This window comes from Acomys russatus, chromosome 6 (genome assembly GCF_903995435.1).
Source record: "Acomys russatus chromosome 6, mAcoRus1.1, whole genome shotgun sequence".
NCBI lineage: Eukaryota > Metazoa > Chordata > Mammalia > Rodentia > Muridae > Acomys > Acomys russatus.
In genome coordinates this window covers 55271118-55299034 of record NC_067142.1, presented here as the reverse complement: position 1 = coordinate 55299034, position 27917 = coordinate 55271118, and the positions used below count along the sequence as shown (strand labels likewise).

At 40.8% G+C, this 27917-nt stretch overlaps 1 protein-coding gene across 1 annotated transcript in view; it reads left to right on the top strand.

Annotated features, from left to right (window-relative positions):
* Positions 1 to 27917, top strand: part of Pappa2 (pappalysin 2) — a 198475-nt gene that overhangs the window by 85326 nt on the left and 85232 nt on the right. The window contains exons 4-9 of the mRNA XM_051148331.1: positions 6721 to 7014; positions 8791 to 8983; positions 12529 to 12650; positions 15063 to 15552; positions 18435 to 18563; positions 24160 to 24251. Coding sequence (XP_051004288.1) covers positions 6721 to 7014; positions 8791 to 8983; positions 12529 to 12650; positions 15063 to 15552; positions 18435 to 18563; positions 24160 to 24251 — 1320 coding nt within the window. The remainder of the gene's footprint in view (positions 1 to 6720; positions 7015 to 8790; positions 8984 to 12528; positions 12651 to 15062; positions 15553 to 18434; positions 18564 to 24159; positions 24252 to 27917) is intronic.

Genomic DNA, 27917 nt, shown 5'->3' with positions numbered 1-27917 from the left:
AATACATGATATGTTTATAATTTATCTCTTGAAAATCGACTCACAATGCATTACAAAAGCAGCCGTAGATATTTATATTTTGTTCTTAAAACTTTGAAGTACAAAAATGCTCTTCTGTGACATGGCTTTTAATGTGCTTTTTAGAAGTTGGCTGACTATCTCACAACTCTGATTCAGTATGAAATTGCTTGCACATATATTTATTGTTTTCTATTCAATTATAATTGTAATTTTAAAAAAGAGTACCAGTGCAGACAGCTGACATGACACAGTAGAGGAAGACATTGGAGACTTTTTCTAAAAAGTTGGTGTATAAGATGAGTGAACATATAAAATGACCTTCAACTTTTCCAGTTATAATATAGAGTTTGGAATATACTCGCCACATAAGACTACCCCTCTTTCAATACACACCCTATGCAGAAGACTTGGGCATGTGTCTATTTGCAGGCAGGGCACAGACAGCCAGGCACTTTATTAAATGCTAGCAGACAGCCGGTTGCAGCCTACAGTGCCCTTTTAATGTGTGCTCCACACTCAACCCTCAGAGTCGAATGGTTGGGTTCTGGTGGAAAGCCAATCCGTGCTCACTTTCTCCTCCCTAAGTTACAGGAAGCTTGCTCCTCCCTGCTTCATACTCCCTTGTGCAGGGAATCAGCATGCAGAAACTCCCACTATATGTGCCAGACAACTGAAGCAAGGGGAAGCAAGCTGTAGGTAACTCTCTGGCATACAAGATGACCCCCAACTTTGGCACAAAATTTTCATGCTTAAAAAGTCATCTTACATGCTGGAAAATATGTTCATTTCAGTGTGCAACAGCTCATCACATTTAAGGTGATCCAAGAGACCTACACATAAACATATCATCCCCAAAGTTTGGAAAACCAAATGCAGTTTCCAATGACTTCCACTCTGTGGGAACCCTAAGGTTCATCCTGCTTTGCCATCAACACTATTTCTACCATCTCGTTTATTTTTGTCTTTCTAATTCTATGCTAACAGAAGGAAGAATTTTTTAATATATAACATAATTAAAGCTCCAAAGACAGAATGCTTGACTAAATGGTAAACAGTACTTCTATGTAAGTCAGTAATACTACAATCAAGCCTTTCATTCATTCATGCGTGCATGCATGCATTCATTCAAAAAATGATTAGTGCATCTGTTTTGTGGCAATACAGAAATAGAACAGTGCAAGAACAGAAGAGTGCAGAGCACTAATGGGAGACAGACATGTAACACATATTTATGCTATTTTATCATAGAGCATCATAAAGGGCTAGGCAAGCCCATGGAGAGAAAGTGCCAAACTCTTCAAAAGCATCATGGGAGGTATTCCCAGACAGCTGACCCTTGAAGTGAGCCCTGAAGGACAGATGAGTCTAGGGTTTGCTTGGTAGACAATGGGAGGATACCCCATAGTGAAAAACTATGAGTCGCCTTGATTGACTGCTAGTAAAGACTGGCCATACTTAGAAGTGGGGTGAATTCAGCATGGCTCCAACAGTGCCCCCAAACTTATCTTTTCCTTCTGTGTCCCCACAAAGATTTACAAAAATCTCCATTATTCTTCACATGCTCTTAGAGTAAAATGAAAACGTTTAATCCATAAATTTAATTAGTAGCAAGTAACACAGCACTGATAGCATACCTAAATTATGAAGCAATGAATATTTCTTTCTAGCCATCATTTCAAAGGATTACTTTCTACAATTAGACAAAAAATGCTTAATAATTAGTGAACAAATAATATATGGAAAAATATTTTTCAGTGAGGTAAGTGTGGTTCCACACAACAAAATGATTTTGCACTCAGATGGGTAATAGTTGTTGCTATAATTTAGTATGTCGAATTATCAATTGTTTTGCTTCTTTTCTTTACCTTGAAGTGCTGAGAAGTTTCCTACAAAGTCTCACTGACATGACAGCCAAAACATGAGCTGACCAAGGAGAACACCAATGGACATACCAAACTGCATGAGGGAAGCCCATGAGGCCTCAGCCCTACACAGAGAACTATAGCAACTAAGGAAAGCTGGGAGTGGGAAAGGTGTCACTCCCCAGGGAAGAGCACACTAACTGGTCGTCCAGTGCTAAAATGGCCAGCACTGAGAACATACATTATATACTAATAACATTATACAAACCAAACATTTATATTGTTTTTAATTTAAATATATTTTATTTTTAATTATATTATTATATAATATATATATGTATTTATTTTAATTCTAAATGTATTTAGAATTGCATATGTGTATGTGTTCAGTAACAATTAGTGAAAAGAGAGGCCGTGAATTTAAAGGAGAACAGGGAGTGGTATACGGGAGTTTGGAGGGGGGAAGGGAGAGATGTTGTAATAATGTTATAATATAGATAGATAGATAGATAGATAGGTAGGTAGATAGATAGGTAGATAGATAGATAGGTAGATAGATAGATAGATAGATAGATAGATAGATAAGGAAAAGAGAGTTCTGTTTTATTTAATGAATTGTTGTGCTAAGGCAGAAACTATAGCAAAAGCTGGAGCAAATAGGAAGCCATAACTCTTTAGAATGTGTTGAGTTTGGGGTTTCTCTAAATCTGCTTCCACTTAGAAGTAAGACAGAGTTAAAGGCTAGGCTCACAACCACCAGCACCACCACCAGCACCACCCCCACCCCCACCACCACCACCACCACAACAACAACAACAACAAACCAAACCAAACCAAACAAAAAACAAAAACATAATCATGCTAAATGTAAAATCTTAAAAGGTCTTCTCTTTTAAAACACACCCTGGCAATTGCCTGCATGACAGCTGAGGACAGGCGTAGTTGAAACGGCACACAGGGAAATAAAACTGGCAGCAGATTCTGTAGTTCTTCATCTTCATCTTGAACATACAGTGTTTACTCAGTCTTGTCTGGAGCAGAGACTTCCATCCAGTGAGAATGCTGACTGCGGAACCAAGGAGGCAACGGAGGTCTTAGCGATGTGGAGTTTCTAGTCTGGTTCTTAGAGGTCCGCATCTCTTTCCAGAACTCCTTACACCCTTCTTCTTTGTTCTTGCAGGCTTTATTTGTTTCTCTCCCTTTTTTCTCTCCACCCACTCTTGCCATTTTCTTCCTCTGTGTTTCCCCAGAGCACTCCTTCCTTGGACACTAAGGCACGTTTTTACAGATTTGTTCCTTCGCTGTGGAGAATATGTTTTTGGGGGAAGTATACAGTAGCCAGTAACTGGAAATAATTATATAGACACCTACAGACCAGCCCTGATCCCCCTGATGTATAGGCAGAAAACATCCAGCCCTAAAAGTTTTACAGAACCATTTAAAAATAATTGCCACCACTGCCCTTTAGTTGAATTGCTCATTCCTTTTAAAGTAGAAATAGCTTTGAGAATCATTCTCTTTACCATGAACCACCTTGAGGGCCTACTGTTGGGTCTGTGAGAACTTGAGGATGTAACAGCACTCTGGAGACTTGACTGTCCACAGCAGAGAATTGTCTTTTCATCAACAACTTCTCCCTTTTCTTCCCCAGCAACATCCCCAAGACCACACAGCAGCTCTGCCCTCTTGTTTTAGCTTGTTCCTCATAACCAGAGCTGAAAGGCCTTCTAAGTAGGCACATCTGCATGCCCCCTGCAAGTCCACTAAGGAACAGCTGTTCCACACATGGTCCCCAGTTGCTAACTGCAGAGATTTCCATTGATTCTGTGCCCCATTTGAAAGTTGATTGCAGCAGCCTTGTATGGAGTTCTGTTCTCAATGTACACATGCAAGGATGTAACCCGTGATTGGCTTTGATTTCTGTTTTGAAATTCATTAGCTCATGCTAATGAATAGTAGAAACTAACTCAGCTAGTGTGGTGGTGGCTATGTCGGTAGTGTGAAGGTTAAGATGATAATGTTCCGCTAACCCATCATACTGGCCAAAGCACAGTCCCCTCATGATCCAGATGGTACAGGAAACCCACACTCATGGAAGGATCGCCTACTCCTTACTTTTCTTTTTAAAATATATTTTATTAATTTATTCATATTACATCTCAATTGTTATCCCATCCTTTGTATCCTTCCATTCCTCCATCCCTCCCATTTTCCCCCTACTCCCCTCCCCTATGATTGTGACTGAGGGGGCGTTCTTCCTCTGTAAATGCTCATAGGGTATCAAGTATCTTCTTGGTAGCCTGCTATCCTTACTTGAGTGCCACCAGGCCTCCCCATCCAGGGGACATGGTCAAATATGGGGCACCAGAGAGGAGGACATCCTACTGGGACTCTAGGTGAGAGAAGCAAGGGAGAATGGGGAAATAGAAGGATCCAGAGGGTCCTAGAAACCTACAAAAAGAACATTATGATGGGAAGATATGGGCCCAGGGGTCCTGCTCAAACTATGACACCAGCCAAGGACAATACATGCAGTAAACTTTGAACCCCTAACCAGATCTAGCCGATGGACAGGACATTGTCCACAGTTTAGTGGAGAGTAGGGACTGACTTTCACACAAACTCTGATGCTACTCCTTACTTTTAAAACCCTGTTGCTTACCTCCTATTGAAGTAAGTTATGCAAGAGACTAACATTCTTAAGTGATAGCTTAATGAAGACTTAAGCAAAAGTATTAACATTTAAAAAACGTTCCTTGTCAGTTTACGCTGTCATTTCAGTTTCTTCTGAGTCCTGTCATTTATTGGACCGACTGCCATCTCCATAGTGCCAATACTTACCTTTACAGAGTACAATAAAAGAAAGGCAGTGATGCTTTTCTATTGCACTGGCCATCCTGAGGAGACCATCATTACAGGGAGAACTTGGCTATTAGAAATGAAACAAATATTGAGGTTATACTAACACATGATGCAAGGGCCAGTTTGAGACTGAGGCACAGGGTCACTCTCAACCCTTAAGAGCTGACCCAGGTCTCTTGATCTTCTTTCCCAGGAACTGGCGAGTATGCCTGGACTCTTCTGACAGCTTTGAGGCCTAGAACCGTAGAGTCAAGTCAAGGGGTTCAGCGATGGGAGAAGGAAGGAAGCAGGGGGTGGGTTTTAGTAAGGAGGGCAGAGAGAAGTTAGGTCACTTATCAGTCACCTAAACCCATTCCACGTGATTTCTAATTCTCTGGACACCTGTCTTGGAGTCCTGTGGCCATACTGGGCATGGTGTATTGCTAGCTTCTCGAGAGTAGGAGCGATGAACTCACTTTAGGTGAATCTACTAAAAAAGAAGCAACGTTCTTCAGGAAATAATTTAATATTTTAATAATCATTTGAGACTCTCATACACTATCATCTTTGTCATAATTAATCCTTAACCCACTCTTCCTAATGCCTCCCAGATCCACTCCTTGTCTCCCACATCTCTTTTTGTCTTTATTTACTATTGTTATATGTACACACACATATAGCGTACAAATACAACCTTGTAAGATCATTTGTTCTTTGTCATATGTTATCAGGGTTTAATAGTTAGTATTGAACTACCAATTAGAAGACTTATCCCTGGGGAGGATGGCTTCTCCTTCTCTGAGAAGTCATTAATTGCATGTTACCTTTCCATATAGGGGTAAAACTCCACGAAATTTTCCCCACTCCGGTTGGCATCTCAGCCGGTGCTATCATTTTGCAGGGCTTGCTTAGGTAACCATAGCATTGAGATTCCCTGTGTGCAGCTTTCCTGGCTTATACAGAAGGCACAATCTCGCAGCAGATGTTTGGGTTCTGGCTTGTAGAGTTTCTCTACTCTCTCTTCTAAGATGTTCCCTGAGCTGTAGGTGTCACTACAGATGTACCAATTGGGACCCAGCACTTCATGGTCATCTGTAGTCTACATTTTGACCAATTTTGGTTGAGTAATTCTCTTATCTCATTTGAATACTGCTAACATGTGCCAAACCCTTGTTTACTTGTTGTGTGTGTGTCCACTTTCATATGTGGAAGCCAGAGATCGATGTCTATGTCTTCCTCACTCGTTTGAGGAAGAATATCGTATATAATCTGAAACTCACCTATTCTGCTAGACTAGTTGGCCAGCAAGTCTCAAGGATTTCCCATGTCCACCTCCTTAACGGACACTCCAAGACTGTGCTGTTTCATCAGTCTATTGTTTCATATGGGGCAGGGGTCTGAATGTAGGGGTCATGCTAACGAGTTAAACATCTTCTGACTGAGCCATAGCCACAGCTCCCCAATACTCCTAAAGTGCGTGGGTGTTGGTGTTATCATCCCCACCTTCACATGCAGTGAAGCTTCCAGGAGACCAGATGGCTAATGACAGCTACAGTGTAGATCTCTTTGACTGCCTCTCCCTGCATTCCAGTTTCATGTGCGTCTGCCCATTAGAATGGCTCTCTACCCAAGCTTTTAAAATACTGATGCATGAACTCTACTCTGAAATATTTATATTTACTTGTTGAGGTTAGCATTTATAGTTTCAGTTTTTCATGACCCTGAATGATTTAATTTACATCTAGGGCTGAGGATCTTGCCTGTCTCATACAGATATGTTTGGTCGCTATAACAGCCCATGACAGAGATTAGAGAAATGGCTGTGGCTTAGTTCTGAGGGTTCTGTAGAAGGAAGGAAGAACATGATTAGATGCCACTAAGTTAGTTATAAACTATTGTCATAGAGGCTGTGTTGGACTGTTTGCTGTTTGTCAAAGATGTGATTAAGGATGACTGCTGTTCAACTCTAAGATGTTTCCCAAACCTTCCATTGCAGGTGGTATCACCCTCAACTCAGTCTATTATGGCATACCAGGCCATACCAATGTCATGATCCATGAAGTGGGACATGTCCTGGGACTCTACCATGTATTCAAAGGAGTCAGTGAGAAAGAATCCTGTGATGACCCCTGCAGAGAGACAGTACCATCCATGGAGACAGGGGACCTGTGTGCTGACACTGCTCCCACACGCAAGAGCAAACTGTGTCGGGACCCTGACCCAGCTAATGACACCTGCGGCTTCACCCACTTCCCTGGGTCTCCATTCAGTAACTACATGAGCTACACAGGTATCACCACAGATGTGACGTGTTTGGTACCTGTTAAGATCACGAAGTGTCTTTGTGAATTGGCAGGGCATGGTTAAGGGAGCCAGGGAAGTTCGTATCACAGAGTAGAAGTATATTTTGTGTTGGGTGGTGGGCTTTCCTTTATTTTCTATGTGTTTCAAATAGTTGACAAAATGCTGAGCTGTTACGGGGCCTTGTTGACTGGATTCTCTTCCATGAGAGCTTAAAAGTCAAACTTATTCCTGTCTTAAATAAATGGGAGAAAATCAGAAACCCTCTTGAGATCTGTTTGGCGTTTACAGCATCTTGATTCTCATTCGGGCATTTACTCTGAAGGATCTTTAGTCCTATAGTGATAAGTGACAGGTCTCTGGGTAGAGATGTCTCTTTATTACTTTTACATATAGTTAACAAATTGACTTGATTAATTGAAACACTAAAACCCTCTTATCTTATACTACGCAAAAATCGGATTATTTTCTAGCACATCATTGATTCTTAGCTTACCTCCCATGTACTGTGTCCAAAGGATACTAGTTTATTTATTTGTAATGGTGCCTTCTTGGTTCTGGGAAAACCTCTATTGTGTGGCCTTGTGCTCTTTTGGGTCATCTCCTGGACCATCCTTCTTACCTGTGTCTTATGCTTTCCTTATTTCTTGCAAAAAGTAACATCAAGTACTCTTCTAATGATTGGCATAGTCATAATTAAAATAAAAAACAATTTGATTTGATCACCCAATCCAGTGGTGACAGAAAGCAATGTTTTTAGATCCACATTTTAATAAAAGACGAGCTACCAGCCCCCGCTCATCGTTTTGATTGTAAAAAAGGAGAATGAATTCATAAACATCAACACCTCTGCCTTCCTCAGCCAGGAATAGGTGGCCTTGGAGATGCAGAGTCTAGGAGAAGAGACTCCTTAAATTGCCCCCTTTAAGAGTGGCAGAGGCAATGCTGAGAAGCAGAACTGGGAGTTTTTTGTTCTATTATAAATCAAAAAGTGCTTGAAACGAAGATCACTCCTCTTCAAACTTAGGAAATGTATAACGAGTACTGGGATCTGGCTGGCTCTGAAAGTAGGATCAGGGCCACCATTCCCATCCCGGAAGCTTTCTTGACATTTCAGCTTCTTCTCCACTGAGCATCGCCAGTAAAGAGTCACTTTCCTTGGGCCAGGCCACAGGGCTGTATAGCAGATGCAGGTAATTCCAAAGAGAAGTAAGGAGAGCCTCTGTCGAAACACTGCCACCTTGTGGTGTGCTCAGAAGGCAGCCATCCGTTTAGGACAGCAGTTCTCAACATGTTGGGCCACCCCCTCTTTGGGATTCCATGTCAGATATCCTGCATCTTAGATATTTACGATTCATAACAGCAGGGAAATTACAGTTATGAAGTAGCAACAAAATAATTTTATGGTTGGGGGTCACCACAGCATAGGGAGCTATGTTAAGGGTTTGCAGTCTTAGGAAGGTTGAGAAACACTGGCTTATGACAATGCTGCGACTTCATGACCAGAGTCTCATCCTGGGACAACCCAGGAATATAGTGATGGCCTTAATTCTGAGAAAAGCAAGTTCAGTGTCTCTGCTTTACCTTCCCCACATCTGGCTTTCTTTCTAGAGAAAAATACATTTCTTTACAGAGTCTAATGTTTTCTGTGTCTAATAAATGCAAGATGCAAGGTGCCGCCAGGAATAGCACGCAGAGTGAGATTTGCTGCGCCTTTGTGCACTGGTACAGGTTAAAGCCTTCACGTCCATTTTTATCTCCACAGATGATGACTGCACTGACAACTTCACCCCAAACCAGGTGGCCCGGATGCATTGCTATTTGGACCTCGTATACCAGCAATGGAGTGAAAGCCAAAAGCCCACTCCCATACCCATCCCACCAATGGTTATTGGGCAAACCCACAAGTCCCTCACTATTCACTGGCTGCCTCCTATTAGTGGAGTTTTGTATGACAGGTGAGAGAGGTATTCCACTATCTATGAACCATTTCAGAGTAGGGACAATATAATCTGAGGGGAACCCCTATTGTGTTGTGAATGTGTACATGGCTGCCCAGGGTGACTCTGTGAATCTGTTATGGGCTCAGCTCCTTGGCAAGGTTGAGGGTCTCTCATGAGAGCCAGAGGTACATCATATGTGCTTATTCTACAAAAGAGTAACATGGCAGGACTGGCAAGGCATTGCCCATCTGTTTTAGCCAGCTGTTCCTCTGTAGGGTAAGGTTTGCTTTGTCAACAGTGGTGATTGGGGTAAGGAAAGCAGATCATATTCTTTTAGTCAGTTATAGGGTGAAAAGAGAAAGTGTTGTGGCATATAAACTGAACTCAGCATTTGTTTTTGTTTTTTATTTTTTTCTGAGAAAGAGTTTCTCTGTGTAGCCCTGGCTGTCCTGGAATGGCTCTACATGTAGACAAGGCTAGCCTTGAACTCACAGAGATCTGCCTGCCTCTACCACCCTGATTGCTGAGATTAAAGGCGTGATCCTCCATGCCAGGCTTGAGCTCAGCATTTCTACTACCCTTTCTGTCTTTAGTTGAAATCTGTGCTCTGCCTGGTGGCCACTATCTGAAATTGTTATTATTTGCCTCTTGTACTGGCAGCTAGTGTTTTTGTCTTTGGGACTGCCATAGCTGACACTCACTTAGTACATACTGAAGAAAGCCAGGGTACTTGAAGGCAGCTACTTGTAGAACTGAGTCTCAGAGAAGTCTATAAAAATCTCAAGATAGAGATGGGAGCAGGGACAAGAGAGGAAAGGTCTAATGTGGCAACAGGGATCATGGGTTCACTGGAAAGGTTCCTTTGGCCATGCAGAGGTGGCTCTCTGGAAGCCTACAGCATGATGCTAAATAACAAGGAGGCTGTTTTCTCTTTATTTCTTCTGTGTGGGATAGCTGGCTTCCCTTGTTTACTGTAGTCCTTCCAGTGAGCACCACTCGTGCCTGTGAGTGAGAAACATGGGACTAGCTCAAGACCCCACAACAGGTGACTCGGGGGGAAATTCAGAAATGATGAATACCGAGTAGATAAATACTTTGAATTTTGAGTTTCCCCATTTAGAAGGTAGACATCTGTTTTTAAAATAATTTTCTTAATATAATATTTTATTAATTCTTTGAGAATTTCATATAATGAAATTTGACCACATTCACCCCAACTCCTCCCTCTGACTCCTCCAACATCCACCCTCACCTTTCCACGTCCCCAAATATACAATTTTAAAAAGTAACCCATTAGGTCTAATTTGTGCTTCCCGGATACTCATGAGTGTAGGACCACTGGACAGTGACTCTTCTTTTTACAATACTTTTTTGTGGGGATCTAGGTCTAGTTATGGGGCAGATGTCCCTACAGCATGTCCTTATGCTCTCTGGATTCAGTCAAAATGTGGGCTTTGTGCCAGAGAAGGAGACATAAAGATATAATAAAGGCAGTGGATTCTTTGTTCAAAGTGATGTTCACAGTATCTTAAAATCCTCCTTCCCTGACTCACACTTAGCCATGACGTCACTTATCACTCACAGCACCACACTGTCATTTACATTGCCATCAGCACCCAGATTTTCATGGGTGCCTTTGGTGATTCAGCATACATCTATTCCATGTGTATAAGAATCATCTTCCTGCAAGAGTGACCTTGTACAGATCTGGCAGGACCAGCTGAACAGTAAGTCCTGTGTGGGTACATGCAAACCCGAGTTTTACATCAGTTTATGTAACACGTATAAACAATTTAATCTTTCAATTCTCTCTTTGGTACAAATGTTACGATAAAGCAGACATCAGAACTGGCTTGCTGAGAGTCTGTTGGCAGAAGAGACTGCAGTTTGCTTCTTTTTCTCGGCTAGGTGGGTTACAGTGTTGAGGCCTCTTAGCACGTGTGTTGAGGAGACTCACGTCATATGCCCAGCAATTTGTGTCATGCCTGGAGTCATGTTTACTCCGCCATTGTAGGTATTTGGAATCCTTGGGTCAGAGTGGAGCCCTAGCTACGCACACTGCGGCAGCTCCGGAAGGGCAAGTGCATCAGGGAAACGTGGTTTGGAACTGTGTCCATGTTAGCATGAGTACTGGGGAAATAAGAGGGTGGGTCTTAACTATACCTTTTAGCTGCCAAAACTATGGAACACTAGGTGGTGATTGGGAGCTTGCTCAGAGCAATTAAGGAACTTGTGACTTTGGGCAAATGACTTAAAGTTTTCTGAGCCCCAGTTTTCTCATTTGTAAGCATAGTATCATTGCAAGGATTAGAAAGTTGTGAAAAACACAAGGTCAGGTATGTAAGGTGTTTAATAGATGGGGGCTCTTGTCATAATTATCACCCTTGTTAAACAATAAGGTTTTACTAGTATATTCTAAGATACTAATCTGCTAGTCATATGTTTTCTTGATATGATACTTGATTTGAAGCTAGCATTTCAGATGTATTGTTCATAATAGTGCTTTTAAGGACATTTCAAGTAAGTCATTGGCCCTTGTTACTTAGTATATCTCTGAGCAGTCATCTCTATATATTCTGGTTACCCCAAATGCAATGCTTGCAAAGCCTCTTCATAGACTGAGTTATCTCATAGACATCTACAGCATAGACATTTACAAAGGGTCTGCTGAATCTAGGTGTGTGCTGATTCTTAGGGACACAATGAGAGCTGAACAGACCCAGACATACAAGCCCAAGAGTCAAAAGAGGATGGCCGTGAATTTGAAGCGCCACATAGCAGTGTCCAGAGCAAGGGCCTAGCTATAAGGTGTGTACAAAAGGGCAGGTGCCAGACTCACAGAGGGGCATGAGCACAACTTCATAAGTAAAGTAAGAGCTTCCTGAGCAAGGGTGCTGGAAAAGCCCATTTGATCATTGTAAGAACACGTGTTTAGTGGAGCGATGTGACGGGCAGGGAACGTTTGGAGCATGGTATGGTGAAACGTCTGTTAGAAATATAAAGTTTATGAAGAAACTGCAGGACATAAGGCTGGAGCTGGCTTGCGATAAGGAAGTATGATCCATTGCTACGAGAAATGAAGAATCAAGAGGCATTGCACTTCACACTTTATTCTGTGCATGTGAGTAAAGGTAGGGGATTAAAAGGTCAAAAAAATCATAACACATATGGCTAGTGATTTCACTCTAAAAACCATTGTTTTAGTGGCCAGGGATGGGTTTTCTATGCCTTCCTGATACTTACTAACTACACAAAGGGGTTTTGTGCTGGTTCAGAAAAATACGCTTGTGTCTTGTTTAATGATTCTAGAACAAAAGCTCACTTTCATCTCATGGGTCCCTTTGTGACTTTGTTAAAATCTTTTCTGTTTCTTGACCTTGAGGTTCTGTAATTTTGCAGTGATGAGGTCTACAGGAGGACCCGACTTGCAACAATAAGTGTGCCCACTTGTCTCTCTGGGCCCGACTCTGTAGTGACACTATCCTTCCTCAAAGTCGGCCTAGTTTCTTTTCCCCAGTTCAACATAAGAACATTCCTTTCTTCACACTTCCTCTTCCCAGGGCCCCCGGCAGTATGTGTGGTTCCTGCACTCAAGATGGGGCATTCCGTCAGTACGTACACAAGGCATCCTCTGGGCGGGTGTGTGACGCTTCAGGTTTCTGGACTCCAGAGGAGGCTGTGGGTAAAGTATCATGGATTTTTTAAAACTAATATTTTAGTGGCCATCGAGCATGGGTCATGGATGAAGCAGCGGTGTATGTTCGTGTGGTTTTGTGAGTGGGTGTGGGAGGGTCTGCAGAATAGTCCCAGGGTCTTGGAAATATTGCTGCTACTTCTGCATGCTGAGTGTCCTGTATTGATATAATGTGACAGTGTCAAGGCTGTCAAGATGCAGGGGCTCTGAGAACTCAGCCTATCACAAGTGTAACCTCAGGGTGAGCTAGGGCCAGAACTGTTGTCTATGTCTATTTGTCCCTGAAGCATCTTTGGTGCAGGATGGTGTAAGTTAAGTTCTATCGGGATAGTAATGGAGAACACATTGCCGAGGACACTCCTGCACTGGCTGAGAAAGCCTGGGTGGGGGCAGGGTGGACTAGGTGTTCCACACGGATCGTTCTCATCTACACTGTTTTATGAGTCTATTAATCACTGGTACTGGTTGTGCTCTGAATGTGATCTAAGCTAGGCTCTAGAAGGGAGAAGATGTTTTTCGTTATTTCATTTCCTGTCTCTCCCCCAAGTTATCTAACAGTCACATACTCACTCACAAATGCATATCAGGATCTAGAAGGCAAATTTCAGCATGAGTCTTTTCATTGTCAGGGCAGAAAACGCTGTTGGCATGGCTTCTAGCCCCCATGATAAAGGCCTTGGCTTCCTGCCACCATCATCTTTTGTTTGGTTGTAGTTTTTGTTTTTGTTTTTTGTCATAATTTCTTTCTTAAGACAGGGTTTCTCTGTGTAGCCCTGGATGTCCTATGACTGACTCTGTAGACCAGGCTGGCCTCAAAATAAGAGACCCACCTGCCTCTGCCTCCAAGTGCTGGGATCCAAGGAGAAAGCCATTATGTATGCTGGCTCTTCACTATTATTTTTGATATCCACCTAATCATTAACTTCTGGACATCCTCCCCTCTGTAGGTACTAAGAGCCACAAAACTACGGAGAAAGGTGTGTTAGAAACAGTCTATTTGGATTCATTTTCAGCCTTGATTGTGACAAGATAAACAATAACAATGAGCAATGTGTCTGGGCCCATAGTCTCTCAAGTGATAGAGCCTCAAGGAGAAAGCTGGGTGGAGATGATTGACAGCACTGATCATACATGAATCTGCTCAAAAGAGAGATTTGGGGGGAAGAATAAAAAGTGAATGTGGAACTCACAGAAGTAGACTTTTCAGGAGACTGACAGCTGCACAAAGGACTGTCCACGGCAAACTGTTGAGTGGCGGGACTTTAATGCTGCTCTGACTCCTTGACCCAGCACTGCACTCGTTTTAATTTGAGGGAAAATTCAAAGCTATCTGACAGAGATGGGAATTTCAATTTATGGGTGCTAACTCGTATCTTGAAACAAACTAAGTCAACTCTCAGGTCTTCTATTCCATATTTCACATGATTGGACTGTAGGAACATTTGATTTGCTAGTGTTAAGAGATAACAACTGAAAAAAAATCCTGCTAGGAAAAAAATTGGCCTACTTTTTCTTTAGAAGGGAAAATGACCAGGACATATTTTAAACACACACATATAAGCAGCTTATATGGTAGGGGTTAAATATTAGCACTTATTTATAAATAAGAAAATAAAGACTCACAGCATCTGGCAGAGTGTCTAGTAGAGCCTCATTATGCCAATTTCCTGTTCAATATTTGTAGTTCAATTCCCCTATGTGATATGAAAGAAAATGACATTTATAAGGATTATTTTTCCTGAGCTGTCAACAATATGTTTATACTATTTGATTTTTTTCTTCCTTATATTTTCACTTGGCTGATGAATTCTGAATTTTCCTGCCCCATCACATGTGTTTCCATTTCCTGGTTTCCTACACATGGTTACCTACCTGCATAGAAGTACTTGAGCTGAAATGGAAACTGCAACACATGACTTTAAATTTTGGCTAACAGACACAGTGCCAAGGTGGGACCTTGGGAAATAAAACTTCCATGAAGAGGACCAGAAAGAGGATAACAATAAGTTGAAATTATCACTGGCCTTTAGAAATTTTAGTATATCATAGTTATTAATAAACTAATTGTAGAAAGTTATCTGCTCAACTTTTTAAAAATAAGACAGAGTTTAATTTTTCTGTATTAGCCTCCTGGTTCCTCCTATGATTTCATTATCCCATTCTAATTCCACTCCCTGTAGATTTTCTTGATAAAAGTCACCATGTAGAAATGACAGAATAGTGGGGGAAGACATTTGCTGCTACACTTTTGCCCTGAGGAGCACTTAGACAATCCACGAAATGATGGGCTTTCTATGAGAATTCTGATGTCTCCTTCATCCGTTTGTCTGCTAATGTGGGCTGCTCTCTCTCATAATTTTAATGATGGTGCCCAATGCATCTTTTCTCTCATCTCCCCAGGGCCTCCTGATGTGGATCATCCCTGTGAGCCTAGCTTGCAGGCCTGGAGTCCTGAGGTCCACCTGTACCACATGAATATGACTGTGCCCTGCCCAGATGAAGGCTGCAGCTTAAAGATGCTTTTCCAACACCCCGTCGAAGCTGATACCCTCACACTCTGGGTTACTTACCTCTCTGTGAACTCTTCCAAGGCGCTCTTTGACATAGAGATCTTGCTGGAACACAAGGCATCTGTGCACCTTGGGCCCTATAACACTTTTTGTGACCTGCCGCTCACCATCAAGCTCTACATGGATGGAAAGGTCTCCGGAGTAAAAGTCTACACCTTTGATGAACGAATAGAAATCGATGCTGCTCTCCTGACTTCTCGGCCCAATAGTTCCTTGTGTTCTGAGTGCAGGCCCGTGAGTTACCAGGTTCTCCGAGAGCCTCCTTTTTCCAGTGGCTTGCCCGTGGTGATGACACACCCACACAGGAAGTTCACGGACATGTAAGTTGGGTAGCAGAATCTTCTAAACTGTGGGACTTGTGGGTACTTTGTTTCAATTTGGTTATCTTTGCTTCCAGTTTTTAATATGCTGGTATGCTTCTGGTTGGAGAAGAGTTCAGAATTTCAGGAGAAAGTTTGTCTTAAGTGACAAATATGAAATGAAGAAAAATACTTCACAGAAAAGGAAAATTAAGGGCTTTGACTGCTAATGTTGTCGTTATGATAACGAGGAAGTTATTAGATGAGGTCTTTCAGTTGAAGGAGTGAAATCAATATTAAAGTTGATCAGAAGCAGGGTTTTTTTTTTTGGTTTTTTTTTTTTTTTTTTTTTTTTTTTTTTTTTTTTTTTTGTATCTTGCAGTGATTTTATTTTGGATTCCTTCTTGTAGCTTTCCAATAATCATCATGGCTTCCATAATTTTCAAGTTATAGTCAATTAGTCCACAGTTATGCTGAAAGGTCACAGGTCTTTCATATGTTAAACACGGCTTCATGATTCTCCTATAATGCATATATTTTTCTTCCTTTTCCAATTTCCTCTTCTCCTTTTCTTCTGTCTTTTGTTTCTAGTTTTCAATTATTTTATTTAGTGTCTTTTTCCCCCTACATTTAGTGAGTTTGGCTATGTTCCTGGCACAGTGTACTCAATCTTAGAGAAAGACCAGGATACAAATTTATCACTTACCTTAGATGCTGGGATAGTCAAAGGCAAGCCCTTCCACTTCTGACTCTGCTTAGAGACAGTGGAGGGCATACCAGGTTACAATAGTTTGATCAGAGGGTACACATTGGTTAAATTCTGCCACATTAGAAATGATCAGATTACAGTAGCAAACTTTATTTCATTATTCTATGCATCGACTGGGTGATATCCTCTAGACTGATTGTTTGATCCCAAGATGACATCATAAGCACATTGGGGCCCTCAGATGAGACAGCTGACATGGCTGGGAATGTGAGGACCCTTTTCCTGAAGACCATTCAACCACTGTCTTAGGCTGCTTCTCACAGGTGAATGGCCGTTTCCAAGAGAGTGTCTAGAAGCAGGGAGAATAAACTCCCCGGAACTGGTAACTTCCAAATCTCTGCTGGAAATTACTCTTGATAATGTTACATGGAAAATTCCAGATTCAAATAATGAACCACCTGTCTTAAAAAGGAGAGACAGCAGTCCCACAAAGTAGAGATGTCATCCTGGGTGAGGTAGACACAGCCTACAAGAAAACACCCAGTTTGAGGCCCAGTACATTCCTCTTTCAATGGTTGCTCTCTTCTTTAGTCTCAGAAGACTGAAAAAGTGGTTAAAAAATATAAAAGCGGAATTCAGGCCATGAGGTACATTTAGAAAGAAAAATTAGAATGATTTCGATTCTGTAGTCAGGCAGTTGATAGGATGTTTGTTATCTGATGATATCTGCATATGAATATTTAAGGTCAATAATATCCTGTTTTATAGATAGAAAACTAAGACTTGCCTTAAACTGGGTGGCTGAGCTAGTAGATGGACATACTAGGATTCAAACCCCATTTCCAACTCATTCTATCCTCTTTCCTCAGTAGGACACCGCCTCTCCCAGACTCTGCTCACGGGAGACCCAGCTACCTACTGCTTTGTTTTCCCATAAGAAGAATAAACACACAATGGCATTTCTATCCAATCTTGCTCCCAGCCACAGAGCAGTATAAGACTTGTAAGCATGGTTGGACAAGAATAGAGGAAATCAACCATCAACATCGATGGGGATAAAAATGGGCTTACTTTAGAAACATCTGGCACTCTTGGGAGAGGATTTCTTTCTCAAAAGGGAAAGCTAATTTGGATATATAAAAAGTTTTTAATATTTAGATGTCTGTCCAATTAAAATGCCTAAAAACCAGTATAGAAGATTTTAAAGGTACTTGGGAAATCCCAGGACATTTCCTGTTTGCTGGTTGCTGCATCAGATTGTTGAGTGGTGGTGCTCTGGTTGCTTAAAGAGTCTGTTAAGGAAAACAGAGTTTTGGGAGGAGATTCACACTGGGCCATCCTGGCAGCCTAATAATTCATTAACCCTTTTCCTACTAAATAAAGGTCTCATGTCACACACTCCTGATTTATTCAAAACACCATGGACCAGAGTCTGATAAATCCCCTCCATCTCTCAGGTCAACTGTACCAACTCCATTCTTGGTATTCAGAGATAGAGACCAATTTAATGTGTTTCATTTTTTCTTTTTCTTTTTCTTTTTGTTTTGTTTTGTTTTCTTTTTTCTTTCTTGGCTTTTGGAGACAAGGCTGTCCCGGACTTGCTTTGTAGAGCAGACTGCCTTCAAACTCATAGAGATCCACCTGCCTCTGCCTCCTGAGTGCTAGGGTTACAGGCGTGGGTCACCATGTTTCTAACTGGAAAATTTTTAAACCTCTTCCAAGTAATGATGAGTTGTGTTCTACCTTCTATGAAATATGTGTCACAGTCTTTCCATGGCAAGAATTGTCTTTTAAGAAAACCGTGGTCGACAAATCCAAGAAAGAAGCTCTAATCTTCACTTAGTTTGACTACTTTAAAAATGCACATGACTGGTTTTTCAATAATTCTTCTATAACCTTGGTTAAAAATGCTACATGCTACCCTCATATCTTCTCAGGGACTATTACATTGTTAACTCACCAAGCGCATACTAACAAACACATTTACTAGTGGAAAACATCTAGGGCCAACAGAAATCAATATTTACTCAAGCACGGAGCTGCTCGTAGGACTGAGCATTGATCTTTGTTTCAGACAGTTGGCAGCTTTCACATAATAGCTCCCTTAAGACACTCATGTGAACCAACTACAGAGGACGCTTAGTGCGGCACCACTTTGCAGATGTGATGGTCACAGACTCATTGATTTCCACAGGGAGGTCGTCCCGGGGCAGACGTATCAGTATCAGGTTCAAGCTGAAGCTGGCGGGGAACTCGGAGAAGCTTCCCCACCTCTGAGCCATGTTCATGGAGGCCCTTACTGTGGAGACGGGAAGGTGGAAAGGTGAGTCATGTGCGAGAGACAGCGTGAGTGAGTTAGGTCGTACCCAACAGCTCAAAGGGGCTCAACCTCGGTTTGAGCTAGACTAAACTTTAAAAAATGAACAGAAGCAAGGGACTATGTGAGTCTCATATAGAAGTAACAAAATCTGAGGTCTTGAGAGGGCACTGGCACCTCTGCATAGAGCTGAAGGCATTTATTCCACTCTGCTCCCCAGACTGCTGAGGTATTGGGGCTGACTCTCTGGGGGCCCCTTAAGGCCTTCCTGTGTCACTGCAGGGCAGTGAGGTAGGTACAGAATTTATGCAGATAAAGCTTAAACAATATTGAAGGAGGATATAATTTGGACCAAGGATCTGCTTGTTCAGTTTTACTAAGTGGATGCGATTAGAGAAAAAGGGGTTAGTCATTCGATCCACTTACTGTGCAATTGCCAGATCTTCTGTAAGCATCACCATTAATTAAGTATAATTAATCCTTTGGTTCCTTAACGTTCCGTGATCCATTGTCTACTGTTTGCCTGGAACTTGTCCAAGTTTAGCACTGACATATGTCCAGTCTTAGGAGACACAGGGCAGTTGGTCAACTATCATCTAAGTTACCCTGGGAGTGGAAATCTGTGAGGCAAACTATGATGCATCACCAAATTCTGTCCCCTAGTAAGACAGCCCGTGTTTTAGTTTCTCAGACCTGAAAAATATATATTCAGTTCTCTAGTCTTTTGTGGGAGTCCTTCCAACTATCGATCACTGAGCGTTATTTATCTCCTTGGTCTTCTGAGATCCTAAAGTCATGGTATAATCCTATCCCATCCTAAACACCCACTGTTTCCTTGTTTCCCATAGAGACACAATAGAAATCGCTTACGTATGTAAACTTCAGTTGTTTGTCCTTGTACCTCCCTAGTTCATCCTCACTGTGCTAGCTCTCTTCTTGTGCTGCTCTTCAATTGTGACCATTGGGCATATGTAGAAGAAAGTGATGCAGGGCCATCTTCTTAATTTGGCAGCCGTATCTACTCCCATCCCTTGAAGCAGCTTAACTAGAGCTAGCAATTCTCTGCTAGTGGATCTCACAGTGTTCTATGTCAAAATTAACTCTTTATGTGTATATATATATATATATATACATATATATATATTAATTTATTCATATTACATCTCAATTGTTATCCCATCTCTTGTATCTTCCCATTCCTCCCTCCTTCCTGCATTCACTCTACTCCCCTCCCTTATGACTGTGACTGAGGGGGACCTCCTCCCCCTGTATATGCTCATAGGGTATCAAGTCTCTTCTTGGTAGCCTGCTCTCCTTCCTCTGAGTACCACCAGGCCTCCCCATCAAGGGGACATGATAAAAAAATGGGGCTCCAGAGTATGTGTAAAAGTCAGACCCCACTCTCCACTCAACTGTGGAGAATGTCCTGTCCATCAGCTAGCTCTAGGTAGGGGTTCAAAGTTTACTGCACATATTGTCCTTGGCTGGTGCCATAGTTTGAGCAGGACCTCTGGGCCCAGATCTGCCCATCATAATGTTCTTCTTGTAGGTTTCTAGGACCATCTGGGTCCTTCTATTTCTCCATTCTCCCATGCTTTTCTCACCTATAGTCCAAATAGGAAGTCTTCCCCTCTGTCCCATTTTCCTGGTAAGTGAAGACTTTCATGGGACATGTCCCTTGGGCTAGTGTCCAGATATAAGTGTATATATACTTTTTGAAACTGTGATACATCTATACTATGGAATACTACTCAGCTATTAAAAACTAGAAATTCCTGAAATTTGTGGACAAATGGATTGAACTAGAAATGATCATAATGAGTGAGTTAACCCAGAAGCAGAAAGACTCAAAATTAACTCTTTAGCCTCTGTTTGCAGTCTTTGGCTGTATAATCAGTACTACTGTCCAAGAGAGTCATTTGTGAATCCCAGCTATGGCTCACCTGGGGGCATCCCAATACAAAAGGCAAAAGGGGCCATGCAAATTGCTTAACCCACTTGGTTCCAGATAGAATGCTATCAAATGAGGGACTATTGAGGGCCCCGGAATGTTGAGCAGCACTTATTCCGAAGTTGATTTTCTTTGTACATTCTGTTCACCTGATGTCTGACACATGTGGCAGCCAAGACTTCAAAATATGGTGACTGCAACTAAGAGGTGCAATATTTATTTTAATTTAATCTAAGGTAATTTAGTTTTCAAGCTGAAACTCAATTTAGTTGTTGGAAAAATCTGTAAGTATAACTTGAAAGTTTGAGACAACTTGGATAGATGAATCAACCTTTTTAACTACGAATATAAAATTGAAGTAAAAGTCAAGGATTTAAAGTGAGATTTAAGGCAAAACGCATTTTAAATGCAGTAGATTTAAGTGTTTGGGATACAAAAAGAATGCTACATGTTTCGTCAAACATTTTATATTGATTAGAAATTCAAATGGTAGTGTTTTAAGTATCCCCAGGTGGATGGACTACAGTATACTAGCTTTTACTTTTAAAGTGACTACTAGAAGTTTCGAAATTACATGTATGATTCTCATTAGATTGCTATTGGGCAGCACTGTACAACATGATATGCAATATGCTCATCTTAATTGTTTACCATTTTGAAAATAAAGTTGTAAATTGCTCTTTCCAAGATTACATCCCAGCAAGGAAACATTAGTGTAGAGTCTCCAGATTGAGCCTCCCTCCATACACCAGTAATCATGGAATGGAGCTTTGGGATGTTTCCTGAATGTCACGTACTAGACCAGGAAGCTAGGAAAGTCTCTCTCTAGTGAAACATATTACCTTCATATGAAAATGTGAAGCAGTTGGAGAGATGGCTTGGCAGTTAAGAGCATGGGATGCTCTTCCAGAGGACCTGGGTTCAAATCCCAGAACCCACAAACTGGCTCACAACTGTCTGTGCCTCTTATTACAAGGGATCTGATACTCTCTTCTGGCTTCCTCAGGCACCAGGTGCACAGACACACATGCTGGCAAAAACATACACAAAAACTATAAATAAATAAATCTTTAAAAGATTATTTAATTTTTTTTTTTTTTGCCTTACATCTTTTTTTTTTTTATTAATTTATTCTTGTTACATCTCAATGTTTATCCCATCCCTTGTATCCTCCCATTCCTCCCCCCCCCCATTTTCCCATTATTCCCCTCCCCTATGACTGTTCCTGAGGGGGATTACGTCCCCCTATATATTCTCATAGGGTATCAAGTCTCTTCTTGGCTACTTGCTGTCCTTCCTCTGAGTGCCACCAGGTCTCCCCCTCCAGGGGACATGGTCAAATGTGAGGCACCAGAGTATGTGAGAAAGTCGTATCACACTCTCCACTCAACTGTGGAGAATATTCTGACCATTGGCTAGATCTGGGAAGGGGTTTAAAGTTTACCTCCTGTATTGTCCTTGGCTGGTGCCTTAGTTTGAGCGGGACCCCTGGGCCCAAATCTGCCTATCATATTGTTTAAAAATATATGACATAAGATGTATATATAAAGTAGTTTTAGGGAGAAAAATTTTGTTTTTGTTTGTTTGTTGTTGTTGTTGGCATGAAACCCAGGATTTCTATAAACTGGGCTGTGGTTCTACTCCTAGCCACAGTACCCCCACCCCACCCCCACCGACATTTCTTCAACTATGCTTTTCCTATGTTTTTATTCCTGTCTCTAGTTCCATCTTATAACTTAAAATATTATTGCTGTGTTTTGTATCAAAACTATAGTTTTTATTTATTTATAAGCAGTCTCATGTCTAATTCATCTTTAACCCATCCCCTTAGTATACTTTGAATAGTGACTGGAGCTATTTGTCATATCTTGGTTCTGAGAACATTTTAGAATTTCAATTTTCTTTATATAGAGACCTAAAGGATATACTCATTTTGCACATATTGAAATGTAAAGGAAAAAAATGTTAAGTCATAATCATTTTTGGAATTGTCAAATTTTACTTTTTCATGCACATCTCAACTTATTTATTTTCTATATTGTTCTCATAGCATACTTTATGAAAGAAGTCTTATTATAGAGTAACATACTTCAAACTACATTTAGTCATCAACTAAGGTTCAAAGATAATATCTTCTTTCCACTTGTAGTATATGGTGTCTGGCACTGGTCAAGTCACTAAAAACAGTGACTTGGATTCTGGTTATGCCACTGATGGGCTAAGACAGCCACAATTGGTGCTACAATTCTGAATTTTACAACTTCACCTTCATAGAGGAAAATGATTAAATGAAAAATGATTTTAAAATCAGACAAATTAAGTAGTAAATAAAATGGCACAGATGGGAAGGCCCTCTCATCAATTAGCTATTTCTGTTTTGTTGGCTTTGCTGTTTTGTGAGAGAGGGCCTTTCTGTGTATCCAAGGCTAACTTGGAATGCTCTATGTGTCTCTGGAGTAGTGTGCCCTGGAAAATCAACTGCTTTTTAAAATGGCCAAGGTTTTTAAATTAAATATACTAAATATTTTTATATAAAACACTAAAAACATATACGGTTCCATGTAATGTTTTGAAACATTGTATAATATTCAAATAGGTTAAACATACTCACACATCATATTTTATATGTTACTTTCTTCCAGTAAAAACAAGTCAATTTGCTCTAGCTTCTTGAGCATGCTATACATATTTGTTTCAGTCAGTTCACATTCTCCCACGTCATTGTAGCTCAGCATGCACCAAACATTTCCCCATCACTCCCATTTCTCTGGCCTTCTTAGTCTCTGTTAGCCACTGTTCTCCCGTCAATGTGCATGAGCTCGAATTCTTACATTCCAAATATGAGCAAGGTCACAGGTTACTTGTCTTTGTGTGCCTGCTTTACTCAACATAATGATCTCCATCCATGCTGCCCCAAATGGCTGAATTTCATTTTTCCTTTGAGGCTAGATAGTGTTCTAGTGGCTGTGTATCACAGTTTCTTTCTTCCTCACTTAGGCAACTTCCATCACTTAGCTAATTTGAACAATGCTGCAGTAAACATGGCAGTACAGACATCTCTGTTACATACTAACTCCATTTTCTTTGCATATACCCAAGAATGGGATTTCCAGATTACATGTAAATCGTGCGTGTGTGTGTGTGGTGTATGTGTGTTGTCCTACTCAATTCCCTTCATCCATGTTTTATAATTTGCATGCTAAATGGGATTGCTTTCTTGATTTCTATTTCCTGCAACTGAGTATTAATATATAGTGCCACTATATATGTTTTTCTAAATCATTGGAGCTAATAAATAAATACAGAAAAATTGAAAAATACAAGCCAGATATTTCCAAGGCTCCATTTATCACTGGCCTGGTGGAGAGCCTGCCAGGCATGCTTTTGAGGCACGGGAGGTTCTCCTGCATGCTTTTGAACCATAATCCACTTAATTTCTAGGAATCCCTACAACTGTCGACCATGCCAATCTATCATTTTGCTGAACTCATATCTACTCTAAACATTTTTTTGTTTTAAATCTTCTGTAAATTATTAAGTATCTGTTTTTACACATCTTTTAATTTTTAAAGCACAATGAGGCGTTTAAATGAATTGATGGTAGCTGAGTGAGGAAAGTTGTTTTATGTGTGTCTTAATGCATATTTCTAGGAGCATAGGAGAAATGTGCGATGATGGAGACCTGTGGAATGGAGATGGGTGCTCAAAAGCATGCAAACTAGAGGAAGGCTTCAATTGTGTAGGTGAGTCTAGGGGGGTTACGTCTTACCTTTAGAGCTATACCTGTGCATTATTTTGTGAATTCTTCATATCCTATAGCTCAATGATGATTAAACCCCTACCCAGATCTAGCCAATTGTCAGAACATTCTCCACAGTTGAGTGGAGAGTGGGATATGACTTTTTCACGTACTCTGGTGTCTCACATTTGACCATGTCCCCTGGAGGGGGAGACCTGGTGGCACTCAGAGGAAGGACAGCAGGTTACCAAGAAGAGACTTGATACCCTATGATCATATACAGGGGGAGGTAATCTGCCTCAGGAACAGTTATAGGGGAGGGGAATAATGGGAAAATGGGAGGGAGGGAAGAATGGGAGGATACAAGGCATGGGATAGACATTGAGATGTAACAAGAATAAATTAATAAAAAAAGTTTTTTAAAAAAAGCAATAACACCAAAAACTTCACATGATCTCTTTAACCATGGAAAAACTAAATGGAGTCACAAAAGGCTTAATTTGTGCTAGTTAGGACTTGAGCCAAAGGAGAATAGATCTAGAATTTCATGCTAAAGAGATTGTACCGGTTCCCAGATTGACCTTAGAAAGGCCTTTTCTTGAGTCCTCATGCAAACATCAAAACACAGATCAGCAGAACAACCATGTGGGTTCTACATATCAATTAGGGTCAGGAAATATTCTAAGCTGGATGAGATGCAAGCTATCTCTGGATACCTATGTTTAATACACGAGATGAGAAAGGCCAGCAGAGGGTCCTGGTGTAAAAGTTATAGCTAGATGACGTCATATCTCAATCCTTGGCATTAGAGGTAGCACACATCCCCCCTAGTAATGATGAACCCATCCATGGACAGGTTCCTCAGAGGCAGACTATTTCCTATTCGCATACATTGCAATGATTGTCTGCAGTAGACCTCTGCATCAAAGCTGTTTTGAACATCAGAGCATTTGAAACCACTTCAGTGTCCATAACTCTTAAGACAACGTAGCATATTCCAATATGTAGAGCTCATTAAGGTGTCAACTACTACAGGAAACACACTGAGAGCCAGAGATGAGTCGTAGAATCTTAGCATCACCCATCTGTCAGTCTAGTTCTCCACCCATCCACACAATGCTGTGTAGCATGTGTTAAATAGCATCACATGTTGTGCTTAGTGCCTGTAGTGTTCCAATATCTGAAGGAGACCATTCCCTTCCAGATAGATGGACCAGTCATAGCTTGGAGTCTGGCTTTGCATTTAGAGAAACCACTTCTATCTAGTCCTGAGATATGGGCACACAGCTTCCACTTATGTAGTCCTGGCAATGAAAAAAATGTACTTGAAACAGACAGTTCTGCTTCACAATGTCCTCATCTTTTGTAAATTTTGGTCTCCCAGCTTTCATTTTGTAAACTGAGGCTCAGAGTGTCTCAGTGACTCATCAAAGAGCATACATGGGCCCTGCCAAGCTGGCCCTGGGACTTAACTTCCTTTATATTCAATCAAGTGAGATTTTCTTACTACGAAGCTTCAGAGGATACATTTTTTTCCTGTTTTATTTGACTACCATTCAGATATTTGAAATGCCTCTTCACTATTGCCCTTTCCAATCCAAACATCCCCTCATGTGATTAGGTTTCCAGACCCTTTCCTATTTACCCCAACCTGGCACGCTTTGTATGGTCAATGCCCAGAAAGGGATCCAATACCCCAGATGTGGTCTGGCTGTGCAGAGTATATGAACCAATTACCCCCCTTCTGTGCACAAGTATTTGTTAATGCCACCTCTGTTTGTATCATTTCTTCTTGGTAGCCTCATAGTGGTCACATACTGAAAATAAACACACATTCTCTGCACACTTTGCCGTCTCCACTGCGGCTCAAGTCTCATTTAACTCAAGCACAGTATCCATGTTATTTCTATCATATTTGATCTTTGGACTCACATTTTCTCATCCTCTAATTCCAGTAAGACTATACGTCAATTATTTTAACTATACTTAAATACAATATTTAAGCTTATATTGAAGTTATTGACTGAGTTAAATTGCTGTGGCATATTCTACTATTAGACATCTTTTTGATGAATAAATTTATCATATGCTAAGCATATGATTTTACTCTGTCATTTTTCAAACAAATTAGATTGGAAGGAACCATCTTAAATGTGATTTTAAAGTGGTCTATTATTTTCTTATAGAATTGCAAAAGAAAAACAACAGACCAAAAAAAAAAAGTTTTTCTTTTGTGGTTAAAAGAAAAAAACAAAAAAATAAGAAAGAACAGTCCCTGAGCTATGGATAGAAAATATGTTATTTATGTATACAATTGTCATAAATAATAACAAAAGTAGAGAGAGGCAGTCAGCTTGCTCCACCAGGAGTGCTATTTCAAATGTACACGTACTGGATGAGAGGCTGGGGGTGCCATAAATTTGATAGACTGTGGATGAAGCCTTAAATGAGCTTAGAACCATGTCCTGTAAAGGGTGACTTACACTAGCATGCAGAAGTACATTTGAAATGGAAGGGTCTTATACATGAGGCTATTGTTAAGGAAAATAATAACTGTATGTTGGTGAGCAGCTGAAAACCTACCATAATATCCTTCTGAAATTTCTGTGAAGAGGAAAAAAAGGCATGCTATAAGCAATAATAAATCATAGCAATGTTTTTACTGAGTTGGTGCCAGATCATGTGGATTTGTTTTGAATATTAATTCTATTTCAGTGTCCTGATACTTTAAGTAGATATGGGAAATTGAGTTGTGCTATTAACATTCATTGCCTTATATTTGGTAGATAACTCCCACACTGAAGGAGCCAGTCCACAAATGGGCACTACTGTCCACCCAGTAAGAACCGCCCTGTGTGGAGAGATGGAACTTGCTCAATGCAGTCAAGCCCATCTTACGACTCCAATCACTTTTTGCAAATATCCCTGTCTTGGTTGTCTGTTCTGCGTCAGTATGAGGTGGTGCAGGGTCCAAGGCTGAGGCAGGCATGGGCCCATACTGTGTAAGCCTCACTCAAACCAAGCCCCATAGAGTATCAATGTCACTTTTCAAGGCACACAAACTCATTCAGACTTGTATTTCTCATTTATAAAACAAGCAAACAAACAAAAAAGTAGTAAAAAGAAAACCACACACCTCATAGTTGTTCTAAGCTGAGAGAACTGATGCCTGTATGACCTGGAATCTAAGCAACACAGTTTTACATAGTTTCTGAGAAGTTATGTGCTCAGAGAAAAGCATCTCAGTGGCAAGAGTAATTGAAAAAGAATCACAATTTGGTGAAGAACTCCTTTGAATAATTGAATATTTAAAAACAATAAAGGAGATTCAAGTGTCTCTACATCATGCTGTTTATTTAAATTCTATTTCTGCCTTTCCTGTGTCCCACATATTCCTAACATGGTCTGTATATTGTTCAACTTTACTGAAAACACCTTGGCTGGGCACAGTAGTACATGTTTGTACTTTGAACACTCTAGAGGCAAGAGGATCAGGAGTTCAGAGCCCGCCTGGGCTACCTAAGACTCTGTCTCATTAAACCAGAACAATATAAGTCAAGTGAAATCAATGTTCTTCCTACACACAGTTTATAGTGCTTTTTTGTCTTTTCTCTTTCCCTCCCAAGTCCAATCTTTCCTCTAACTTTATTAGATTCTGCTTCTTTCCTCA